Source organism: Carlito syrichta, unplaced genomic scaffold, assembly GCF_000164805.1.
Source record: "Carlito syrichta isolate Samal-C Ts95f unplaced genomic scaffold, Tarsius_syrichta-2.0.1 Scaffold305678, whole genome shotgun sequence".
NCBI lineage: Eukaryota > Metazoa > Chordata > Mammalia > Primates > Tarsiidae > Carlito > Carlito syrichta.
Window position 1 is genome coordinate 222,441 of NW_007249774.1, and position 13,190 is coordinate 235,630.

The 13,190-nt window shown below is 37.8% G+C and overlaps 1 protein-coding gene across 1 annotated transcript in view; it reads left to right on the forward strand.

Annotated features, from left to right (window-relative positions):
• LOC103264548 (RNA-binding motif, single-stranded-interacting protein 3-like) overlaps positions 1–13,190 on the forward strand; it is a 234,384-nt gene that overhangs the window by 151,955 nt on the left and 69,239 nt on the right. The window contains exon 2 of the mRNA XM_021714567.1: positions 11,199–11,368. Within this exon, the coding sequence (XP_021570242.1) occupies positions 11,199–11,368 (170 nt within the window). The remainder of the gene's footprint in view (positions 1–11,198; positions 11,369–13,190) is intronic.

Here is a 13,190-nt window from a genome sequence, read left to right on the forward strand (position 1 = left end):
CACATTTTTGATCTGGGCTTTCTTATTGTCTTCTTGAGGAAATTGCTGTGTTTTATAGTCCAAATTTCTTAGATTCAGGACTTATAAAACTTAGGTTCTGCTCGCATTTAATTTTGCTACATCAATAAAATATGAACGAATCGTCTAATAAAACAACAAAACTACTTTATGTCATGGAATATAGGTTATTGTTTACGAATTTGCTTAGTTGCCCCAGTAGTTTGCTATGAGGAAGCATTCTCTCTTTTTTTGGCCTTTGTCCTGTTTAGAGAGAAGTAAGATCTGTAGAATCATATTTTACAACTAAAGAATCATATGTTACCTAGAGGGTAGGGATGGGGATTCTTTTTGGGGGCTCTACAGTTAAAGTAGGTGACATAATGTTGAAAATGCAGAGTGGCCTATGCAGGAAGTTTGTGTACCAAAGAGAGGGACATTTAATCTGTTCCAACAGCTAATCTCAGTTGCTCTCTTCTCTTGGTATTTAGCAATTTTACAAATACAGATGAAAATTTAGTTATTAGTTAAAGACAAATAAAATGCATATTTTATCATTCCAAGAAATGATATTTCTTACTTCCTGCAGATATATCTTAATAATGTGCACTTTTGGTTAAAGGAGTTATCAGTTGAAGGAAAGATCATGTATGCCAAAATCCAAACCCACTCCCTGGGCGTGGGGGTAAGTTTAAATATGTTGGTGTCTACTGGAAGGAGATTAGTTGCACTTAAAATTTTTTGCATAAGTAACAGCATAGAAACTGCGACTATTATTTTCTCAACATATAATGTGGGATATTATAACTGTAACTATAAGAACAACCTGTATCAGCACTGTCCAGTTGAACTCTCTTCAATAGCAGAAATGTTCTATATCTATCTGTTGGATTCCGCAGTCTGTACCCATGTTTATTTTTGAGCATTTGAAATGTAACCAGTGCAACTGAAGAAATTAAAATTCATGTCATTTTAGTTTGTTATATTTACATTTAAATAACTGCATGTGGCTAATGGCTAGTGGCTACCATATTGGACTGCACATATCTAGAGTTAAATCTGGAATTAACTGGATTGAAAACTACCTAGCTTTCCATCTTGGATATATTGCTGAATAGCTGAACAACCTCAGAAAGTCATTTAACCTTCCTGAATCTCAATCTTCTCATCGTCAACATGGTGAAATAATAGTTCTTACTTCCAAGAGTTCTGAGATCAGGAAATAAATCAATAAATATAAAGCTCTTTTAACTGTGCCTGAAACATAATATATGCTCAATAAACATTAACTGTTGCTATCCTTATTATTTTATAATTTCTTGTTGATACTAGTGATGTAGAAATAAACTGAAAAGAGATGAAAAGGAAATAGATGTAAAGTAATAAAAGGAAGATGTCAAAAATAAGGTAGACTTTTAGGTGACCCTAGAGGAATATGCAGAATTTAGGTAAATAATAATTATATAGTGACCCTACATCCTGATTTTCCTCAGACAACCTCAATTTATTCTTTGTGTCCTGGTTTAATTATGAATGCCTCCCTCTTTTGCTCTCAAATGTGTTCTGTTTCATAAGATACATTTTAGAGTCACCCTAGATCAGATATAGGAGCAGACTGCAGGCATTCCAGGGGGAGAAAAAAAAGACAATTTAGGGTACAGATGCAGATGTGACTATGGTATGGTAGGAACAGTAAGTACTAAAATGAAGAAGGAAATAAGGATACCTACGGGATGGATACACGTTATGGAGTTGGGATGAAAACCCAGATAAGGAAATTAGATTTATACATGCTATTTATGCTAATACTGCATTGCTCCTGAGTCAACATACATTCACTTTCAGAAAAGAAAAATTCTCATTTAATTGGACAGAAACATTTGGTATATCATACTATTTGGTGATCTGATTGGATTTCCATTATTGATAATAATTTTTGTTATACATAATTGGGAAAAATGTACTACTTCTATCACCCATTACCTACCAGTAACCAAATCAGTAAAATGATTGGGTAATATGAAAATTAGTCAATTGAGTGGGAAAATGGCTCATTATATCTGGAGCCATGCACTTCACGAATGAAGGAGGAAACTTTGAATGAGATCATTTAGTTACAATAAAGTATTATCTCAGCATATCTTCTGGTGGTTGCTTTAAGCTACATCTCTTGATCTCCATTCTATCTAGGAGGGTATAGGTAATAAAGTTAGAGGAATTAATTGTTAGCAATATTAGCAATTGTAATTTTAGGGTAACAGAGAGAGTTAGATTGTGAAGCATAGCATGTTATTTAAAAACAAAATTAGGAATAGAGTCAAAAATAGAGATGATGGGAAAAATCTAAATGAAGAGATTAGGCAAATAGAATCTTATAATGTTTAAGAATGTGACTCTAAATGTAACTGTTTCAGTTTCAGACGATTTATTTATCTCTGCATTTAAACTGCTGACTAGCCCAGAGATCCCCAAGAACAGTTGCTGTTGACTTGTTCTGAGTTTTCACTCCTTGTCCAGTGATTTTAGCACATCATGAAAGGAGGCATTTGGATTGATCTCGGAGATATCCCCAGAGTGCAGATGTTCTATTCAGGGGTTATGGCCACTTTTAGTATTTCTAAGGAGTGTCCTTATTCTAACAATTATTGTTCATAATGTGACTGATGTTATAATATTTACCTGGGGAATCAATCATAGCTCATTCTTCTATAAGGAACCAATCATTATTAATATTGGAGTCCTGAGTTGTTTGGTTTATTTTCAAAATGTACTTTTTAAACTAATGTCGTAAACACCCCAAATTTTGAAGTGTGGTAATATTGTCTTTCTCTTTTCTTTCTTTCTTTTTTTTTTTTTTTTTTTTTTGAGAAATCAGGATTTATTGAGAGTACAGAAAAGCTCCCATAGTGGGAGGGGACCCGAAGCGGTTGCCTTGTTTTTTTCTTAAAGAGATCAAAATTGGTAAAATGAAAAGAGGGGTGGGATAAAAAACAGATGCCTCTGGTTTTTGAAGAATTGACAATCTTTACAAAAGGCCATTGACATCATTTATAGCAGTCACTTTTTTCTAGCTTATGAATTTATTAATGAAATTTGTTTATAGTTGCTTGAACTGAACAATAACTAGTTTACTTGTGTTTCCAAGTACCATGAATCTTAAAATGTCATTTAATATCTAAGCCTCTGAATGGAATTCAATGATTTTAAATTAAGCCTATTTGTAAATAGCACGGAGCAATGTGTGATTATGCAATCTGCTGAGGTTTTCAAAAACTAATGTTTAGAGCAAAAGGGAATCTCATCCTAACAGAATTTTAATAAAAATTCAGTCTTGATTTGTAAATACTTGGAAACTAATTAGCCATTCTATCCACAATGATTGTTTCATGACTGCGAGTTCTTGATGAAAATGGCAAACCACACTTCTAATGCCATAATTTTATTTCAAGCATAGTGGCTCCCGTGTTTAAGAAAAAAAATGATGGGTTCTTCTAGCATCTCCTTCAAGGTAAATTACTATAGCTAGCACTGCGAAGGCAGTGCTCTCCTTCTGTTTTTTTTTTTTTTTTTTTTTTTTTTGGGTGGGGAGGGAGGTCAAGGTCGCACTCTGTTGCCCAGGCTGGAGTGCAGTGGCACAATCACTGCTCACTGCAGCCTCAACCTCTGGGCTCAGGCCCTCTTTATGCTTTAGCCTCCTGAGTAACTGGGACTACAGGTATACACCCCACACCCAACTATTTTTAAATTTTTTTGTAAACGTGAGGTCTCTCTACGTTGCCCGGACTGGTCTGGAACTCCTGGTCTCAAGCAATCCTCCTGCTCAGCCTTGCCATGCTCATTTTAAGAATCTCCTTCGTGATGTTGATGTTGCTGATGATAATAATGATAATGATGATAAATTTTAAAAAAAAGAACTGAATATTGGCTCTGTTTCAGGTACCATGCTAAATATTTTATATCGAACGTGTATATTTTAGCTTCCCAACAATTCTGGAAAGTGAGATGATCATAATCCCTCTTTTACTCATGAAAAGAGGCTTGAGTGCCTAGCTGGTGGTGAAAGCCGGAGTCATAGCCAACAGTTTGGCATTCTTAAGCACCACATTGCGCTGTTGACAGCAGCTATTTCCTGGGCCAGTTGACAGAGAATGTTCAAATGATTGCCTTTTGTGAGGAGTTTCATCCTTTATTGCTCATTTCCATATCCAAGCTCTAGATAGGAAAATAGAAGTGGGGCAGGTTTTCACCAAACCCTATTATAAAAGGCATAATTGAAACAATTGTTTTCTATGGTCATATTCTAGATAACGGAGAGGCAATTGCCTAGCATGAAATTGCAAAGCCATAATGTATGTGGTTCATGAAACAATGGCTAAAATTGCTTGCCTTAGATATTAATTTAGCTGCATTTGTTATTGCTTGCATGGAGAGTACTCATATTCCCCCTCATTTGAGGCTATTACAGACACACCAGTGACTGCCATGGTTCTTGCCCTGTCCACTCTTTCTTGTTGTGTTCACGCTAGAGGAGACGTCTGCAAAATCAAGGTTATGTGAAAATTACACTGTCTGGGAGATGAATCCATAGCCTGCAGCTGCGTTATCCAGCAAGCAATGGATTGCATGTGTATGTGCAGGCTAAATAATATATGATTTAAGACAAGAATGTGGTTTGTATTCATTTTGTATAGTGAAAGAGTTGGCATGTCAGTCCTGTGGGAGACTTTATCCAAGGCTTTACCCTTGAGTGGATAAAAGAGTACAAATTCTATTGCATTGGAGATGAATAAAAACAAATTGGGGAGACCATCAGCAGAACAGACTGCTGCGTGATGGAGTTCCAGGCTGCTCTAAAACCACCAGACCAAATGCCTCAGGATCTCGCCAACAACCAGATGCCAGCAATAGAACTGACTGCAGTTTGGCATCAGGGCTTTGTGATTCCCAGCCAAGGGGAATTGCATGCAAAAAATATTTAAAATTCTTTTTGTAAAGAGTTATGTTTTCAATCAAAAGGAGAAGTATGCTTCAGATCTAGTCTACTGCCAGTGAAATGTGACATACTGACGTCTTGGTTACAGAAGGTGGAGGTGTGTATGTGGGAGGGGCCGTATGCTGTACATTCTTGGGAGTAAGAAGTTGAACTTGGGTTTGATGGTGAGATTTTTAAGGGTGAGATTTTCAGGCCATTGTTAGTATCATGAGGCATCCAGTATTGGTTTTCAAGGAGAGGGCCTGAATGTGTTTAAAATAGTGATTCCCAACTAGGGGAGATTCTCCACCACCCTCCCACCCCCCGCCCCAGGGACATTTGTCAGTATCTGGAGACACTTTTTGGCTGTTATGACTTGGGAAGAGGGCAGTGTAACTGCTTTTCATGCCTAGTAGGTAGAGGTCAGGTATGCTGTTAAATATGCTACAATGCACAGGACAGCTCCCCACAACAAAGAATTATCCAAAATCGAGAAACTTTGTTTAATATTATCTGGCCTAGTGTACATTTACTAGGACACCTCCTGAAGCTAGTGTTCATCATATATAGGTTGACATTATATGAAAAATGATTTGCTTCACCTGATTGATGTATGAGCAACATTTATTGAATGTCTCCAATTCTTTTTGTTAAAACCAACAAAATATATAAAGAAAAAAAAAGCCCACAAGTAACCTTCCTCCAAACCTACACACCCAAACCACACATTTTCCAAGAATGTAGGAGGAGCCGGTTGATTCACTTTTCAAACTTGAAAAATGAGGCATATTAACAAAGCACACTAAATGAATCAGCTGTTTAGGATGATCTACAAGCCAGTTCATTTTCCTGTTATTAAATAACAAACCATGAATTTTGACAAATGAACCCACTTGTTTGACATTATTTGAGAAACTCATAACATGCTTGATTCTGATGGTCACTTCCCCTTTGAAATTAGGTCTTGAGATGGACTTTATTTAAATTCTGATAGAGAGAAAGGACCTGTTAACCTTCATGTTGACTGTCGGTCGTTTATCGATATCGTTATCTTCCTCCTGCTTTTATTTGGATGTACCAGTGCTTTTGCCAGTGTCATCCTCCAGAGTTTTGCCTCAAGGAAACGTTTATGGTTATTGGTGTCCATACTATTAAGAGTATACAGGTCTGCAGTGTTTTGGGTGACTGCGTGGCTTCTGGAGACAGACTCCCTGGGTTCACATCAGGGCTGCAACTGTGTGACCTTGTGAAGTTCCTGTATCCTTTTTTGCCTGAGTTTCCTTATTTACAAAATGGGAAGAATAATTGCCTCGTTTGACTTTTATGAAGATATAACATTTAAAATGCATAGCAAGCATACAGCAAATGTTACCTATAATTATTAGAATTACTATTTTAGGAATGGTATCTTCCACAATGGATGCCAAGTCATTTTATTTCATTAGCTAAAGGGGGGACTGGCACTGATCCTAATGGGTGATTGAGGGGCTTTAGTCCCTATTCTGTAATCCTTAACCAAACCTCCAAGCAATGCCACAATAAATAGACATCTAGAAAACAATCTGCAAACTAACCAAGCACATGCAGCTTCTAGAAAAGTCTCTATCTCTTTTCACAGAATGTCATCTAAAACCTTCTGAAAACCAGCCATTTCTACTGCTTCTAATCCAGCTGACACTGCAAATTCATAGCAACCCCTTGCCTTGTTATATAATAGTGGTACAGTGTTCAGTAACCCCAGACCTTAAGAATTCCCTACTCCTAAATAGGATTTATAAAGTGTGACTTTTAGCAGTATAGCAAAGTCAATTTTATCTGAAGAAAAATATTTTTCTTTACTAACATTGCAAAATTCCTTCCTCAGTGCCCCAAAATGATTTAAAAGCTAATCAATAATAAAATTCTAAATCCCTCTAAAGACAAAGAATTGAGAGAGGAAGCCAAGTCACTTTAATCAGGAGAGTGGCTGCTGTGACCTATTAACCCCTAGAGATTATTGACACTCCTCCCATTTTTTTTTTTTTTAAGATGCTGTAGTTTGGTCATCTGTCTTTGGCAGCAAGAGCATACAAAATCACTTTTGCTTTTCACAAATTAATTCATTTAGGTCTGTGCATTCGTCAGGCATTCCGGGAAGCTTCTGCCAACATTTTGTTGATTAAAGGATGTGTATTTGGAAAATGGGTGGAGAGGAAGGAATTTATAATTCTTATAACCAAAGAATGATTTACAATGCTGACTGCTACCCGGCTCAATCAGTGCATCATCAAGCAATAAGTGAAATATTAAAGAAATGGTGGAATTCTTACACTGGGTGTTAAAATCTGTTCACTGATTGGTTCAATAACATTGCAAAAGTCTACCTCTTTTGAGCAGAATTTTTAGGATTTGCAAGCAAGAATGTGACAGAGAAAACCATCTTTGATTGTGTATTCTTTCCAAATGGCTTCTGAGATACATCCTTTCCCTATAAGTATGGTGCCTCCAGTGCTATTTATAAATTGCATATCTTGTTTCAACACACATAAGTTCCCTATTCTCTTCCCAACTTTGGTTTGCTTTTGACTGTTTTCTTTAATTTTTTTTTCCCAGTGAATTTGCTGGGCCCTTTGGAGGATGCATTTATTGTTTTAGGCATCATGCAATTTACTAAATGGTGTTCTGGTTATGGAAATGCTCACAAAGAGCCCTGGGGGATAAAAAGAATTAAGTAAACACATATTGATCATGCTGTAGCTGGTGCTTTCTTATTTGATCAGTCAAGGACTCAATCTGAACTGGTCCATCTAATCTGTGATACATAAAGCTGGACACATTTTTCTGTCTCTCTGGTGGTTTCAAAGGCAAAGCAATGGGAAAAACTGCTTTAAACAAAGTCTCTTAAAAAAAGAAAAAAGCCCGAGTACTGAATGGAATTCAAAGAATTTGGAAAGAGGGGAGGTGAAAGTGGCAGCAAACAGTTTTAAAAAGGTCCTGGGAATTTTAAGGGAATAAAGTACATAAAGGAAGTAAAAGAGAAATCCCTTCTGACCCATTGTGAGATAGAGATCAGGAAGCTGCTTCAGTAAGCATGCAATGAACGCCTACTGTGTGCAGGGCTTTAAAAGAGGTTGATCTTAAGTGTTGAGGGGATTCCAAGGAGTGAAACAGAATACTTTATGTCAGAAAGTAAGTCATAGCTTTTTATGCCAGCAAAGAAACCTGAGCTTTATGCAGATATTGAATTCCAAAAGGCAATGAATATATTCCATCTTATTCAAATATCAGGAAAAGTATTCTCTTGTGTAATTCATTTTGAAATTCTGCATTTAAAATGTTGATACTGAAATAAGTCATACCAAATAAATGGTTGGGGAAAATCTTATTTCAGTGGACTGCCCGCCCCCAGCAACGTAAAAGAGACATAAATGGGGAAACATGGTAGAAAATTTGAAACCCTTTACATCTGAGGTGGTACAGACTCTAGCTTTAGGAAAACAATGGGAATTCAGAGGAAAGGATGATTCTAGAAGGCTGTCAGAAATTTTGGTGGCTGATTGTTTTTTGAGATTTAGAATCACAAAACCAATGAAGCTAGCACCAAGTTTTCTAGCATGGAGTCTGGAAGCACAACATTAAAAGATGTTAAATAATTGTGGTGGGAAATGAGAGAATAGATGAAATGAGTGGCACCTTGGTATACTAAGTCTGAGAAGCATTGTCTTCATGGCCAATTGGAAATAGAGATTGGGCAAATCTGAAATCCTGGAAGATGAAAAAGAGACAATTATAGCCAGAAATGAGACTGGATACTGCTAAAACTTGTCCTACTGTCTCCATAGGTGAAGTGCTACCTTAGTTTCATTTGCATTATGTATATTGCAGTTATTATATATCAGGCACCAGGCTAGGTGCTATTGACATGTTCCCTGTTCTTGGGGAATATTCAGATTAGTGTTAGAGACAAGCATTAAATAAGTAAACCAAAAACATGCTAAATGAAGACCAAATATGTTGAAAACCGTGAAAGAAAACAAGAGTGCTGTAGAGTGATACTTAATTTGAAATCAGAAAGCTAGGTTAGCACCAACCAAGTAGAGTTGGGCTGAAAATAGGAAGGGTGGAAAGTTGCGAGTGTGATTGGGTCTGGTCCAAGAAGCGATTGGAGAGAAAGTCAGAGAAAATATCATATGGGGCTTTCAGGACTTTTTAATAAGTCCATCGGGAGGCCACTGCAGGATTCTACTTAAGAAGTTCAGCTTTCTATGATTGAGGCCACAATCAGCTCTATTTCTGAGATATCTCTTTATTTACCTGTACCCAGTAGGCCTCTCAATTCGGGCTGCAGCACAATTTTGGGATGAAAAGACTGTATTATGTTGGTTGGTTATGTTTCTTTCTTTCTTTTCTTTTCTTTTTTTTTTTTAAGTGAGAAAGCAGGATTTATTGAGAGGATAGAAAAGCTCCCACAGCGGGAGGGGACCCGAAGGGGTTGCCCGGTTATGTTTCTTAAGATTTTTTTAGAATGAGACTATAGAGACAAAAAGTACATTTTTTCTTGGTTTTCTTCCCTTAAATTATCATAATATCCCTTATCTTTGTTCCATGCAATAAAAAAGGGTTTTGTAGTTTGAGCTCATCTGAGAAAATACTCTTTTTCTATTGTGCCCCAAACTTGTTGTTGAATAAGTACACACTTCCCAACTCTAATGTGTCTTCATGTTAAAATCAAGCCAAATGTTTTCCATTGGAATTTTGATAAATGTGCCCATTGTATCTTTGGGTAACATTTGGGGTTACTATGGGGAAAATCTGAGATCGTTATATAGGCTATATCACATAACAGACAGACACAACCTGAAAAGAATTACATTATTATTATTTTTTCTAATTTTTATTGCACACTGACTAATTTCCAAGAACCATTTTTTTGCACTAACTTTATTTTTTTTAAGAAATTATAACATTAGGAGAGTACTATTATGACCCTCTTCATGTGAAAGAATGTTGAGTCTCAGAGAGGTTAAGGCTACTATTTAAATATCACATAGCCAATAAGAGGCACAGCAGGGACTCAACCTAGACAGTCAGTGTAAGTTGAGAACTTTTGAAGATATGCCTGTATGAAGAAGAAATAAGCATAATGAGTAAATATATATACTAATTCTGGCACGTGTAATTATATACACCCTCATATTTTATATCCCGGTTTTCTGAGTCCTTTTATCATTTTCATTTTGCCATACAATGGTCTGACCAATGAAAACAGTGGTTCTCTAACAGGGAAGACTTCACTGTAAGCAGGGATCATGGAGCAATGTCTGGGGTTATTTTTGGTCATCATAACTGAGGGATGGATGCTACTAGAACGTGGAGAGGGTAAAGGCTAAGGATGCTGCAAAACATTCTACAATGAACAAAGCAGGACCCACAAAAAATAGTTATCCTGTCCAGGTGGTCCATAGTGCCTAGCTTGAGATCCTAGATTAATTTAAAGAGGATCCTGCAGGTAAGGGGAGAATAGTGGTTCAGCCTTGCAAGCAAGAGATATTCAACATGAAGAAACAGTTTTGAGAATGAAGGAAAGAGCTAAGATGGACTCATTCATTCAGTTATTCGTAGAACCGCTATTTATAGACTGATTTTTTAAAATTGGAAAATAGAATTTAATTTAGAAGTTGGAGAGAGAAGAGAAAGAGGAGAGATTCACCTCACACAAGGTAGGGAAGGGGGCCAAGGATCTATAGACTGATTTCTATGTATCTAGATCTGTGCTGAATAGTAATGGTGAGGAAAGCGATGTAAGAGGTTTCTTTAGAGAAAAGGAGGAAACAAAGGAGTAGAGGCAAACCAAAGATGTTTGACAACTAAAGGTAAGCCAGGGGCAGAATATTGATGCCAGAGTGAAGTTTTGTTTTTTTTTTTGCCAGGGAGGTAGATACGCTACTTTTACAGGCCTAAGGAGAGTCACAGTAGTCAGGGACAAATTCAAATGCCATGTGCTGTTGTCAGGATCACCTTGTTATTTCTTTTTGTCCTGTTTATGGCTGACTTACGCTGATTCAAAGGAGGATCGGGGGGAATGGGGGAAACACATGATGCAATATAGAGCATTGATATAAATATGTGTGTGTGTGAGCATGTGTGTGATGGAGCGGATGAGACACTTACCTTGCTTTCGAGTTGTGCTGCTGGCCTGTGAGCAGGTGCTGGCTTTTGTTTTTCCAGTAACAGCCTTTTCTGTTTCCAGCAGTCCTATGCACCAGCTCCCCACCCCATGGCTCCTCCCAGCCCCAGCACAAACAGCAGCAGCAACAACAGCAGCAACAGCAGCGGGGAACAGTTGAGTAAAACCAACCTGTACATTCGAGGCCTCCCACCCGGCACCACTGACCAGGACCTAATCAAGCTGTGCCAACCGTAAGTGTCCTTCTGCTGTCTGGGCATTTCTAACTCACATGCTTACCTGTGTGGGCAGGACTTGTTATTGTATTCAATGCACCATTCATTGGCGTCTCTGTGAGGAAGACTCTCCTTTATAGGCAAGACAAGTTTGAGATTCGATTCCAAATCTTAAATTGTATTTTAGAGAGTGGAATTTGTCTAACATTTGTTGTGGAGGTGAAGGTTTTTGAGCAGAGATGTACATGGGCGTGGTGGCTGATTTGTATATAATGACCCAAAGAGGATAATCAGTGACAGAGTTGTGCTCTCAAACCATGTGGCTGGGGAGTCAGTGGTGAATCTCATGAAAGAAACAGTCTTTCTTGAGAAGTAGTAGTGAAGGGGATCTCAACTACTCATAAGTGGTAGATTTCAGGATGATTACCTCATGTGTTCTGAAGCTTTTCTGGCCAGAGCTTAGTAAATACCAGTTCAGCCAGGCCCAGGTAATTGGAGAAATATAAGATTAATTCGCTAGTTTCCTTGAAAGCATCTTATTGCCAAGTCCAGTGACACTGTCTCCCATCAAGGCCAAGGACTATACTCACTTAGTAGTTTGATATTTGATGGGAAGCTTAGAAATGATTACATTCAGCCGGGTTTGGTGGCTCAGCCTGTAATCCCGCGCCTTTGGAAGGCTGAGGTGAGTGGATTGCCTGAGCCCGCGGGTTCAAGACCCACCTGGGCAGCGAGACCTCATCTCTACAATAAATCAAAAAATTAGCCGGGCATAGTAGCGCGTGCCTGTAATTTCGGCTACTCAGAAGGCTGAGGTGGAAGGATTGCTGGAGCCCAGCAGGCGAGACTGCGGTGGCCAGGAGCGGCCACTGCACTCTAGTCTGGGCGACCAAGTGAGACTCCAACCCCCCCCCAAAAAAAGAAATGATTTCATTCTCTTCCAAAACATTTTCATTAATCTATTACCTATCAACACTTATGTTATGAGTTCTTTTATTTCTGTGCAAATACATTGAACATATTTAAGCTTATTTGTCAAATAAAATTAATAGCTAGTTAAGAATCATAGATCCAATTTTTAAGATTGCTGTCTGATTATTTTCAAAGTAATATCAGTATAGATATTTGTCATTTGGTTGTGCCCTAGCTGGGTATTTTTAAATTTTAAAAAACTATTAGTCAATTATTCTTTCTGTCTTTTGCAATGCATTAAAAAAAAAGTTATGAGGATATTTATTTTGTAAATTTTCCAATCTCTAAAGTGTTGAAAGAGGAAAACAAAGTAGACGATATTTATTTACCTTTGTTCTGGTTTTGAGATTGAATGTACATATCAAAACAACAGAAAGTGGCAGATAAATCAAAGCACAAACACATAGCTTTATGATCAGTTGACAAGGCAGTAGGTGGATTAGGGTGAGGGTGCCTTCTCACTGTAGACTGCCTTGATTTGTGAAAAGGATAAAGTGGATCACTGAAAGCTAAATATTTATTTTTAAAAATTTGTTTTTAAAATGTCAAAAATGCTGAGAAACTAAGAGAAAATGGCAGCCAAGCCAGTCAGACCATGAGAGTCCCGGTGTGAGTGAGTTTATGGAAAATTTTGTGTACGTGCTGGTGATCAAGTGGGCATGTGAGTGGTTGACTGAGTGAGGGCTAGGGAGCTAGTGGCCAGGGCTTTCCTGGTACAGCAGCTGGTGCCACAGCTGCTTGGCTTGGACCCTAACAATTCCCGGGATGCAGAAGCCAAGCACCATTTTCTTTCTTTTCTTAAAAAATCAACAAACTCTCCCTAGGAAGAAAACTCTGGGAGATACTGTCTAAGTGGGGACTCATGAGC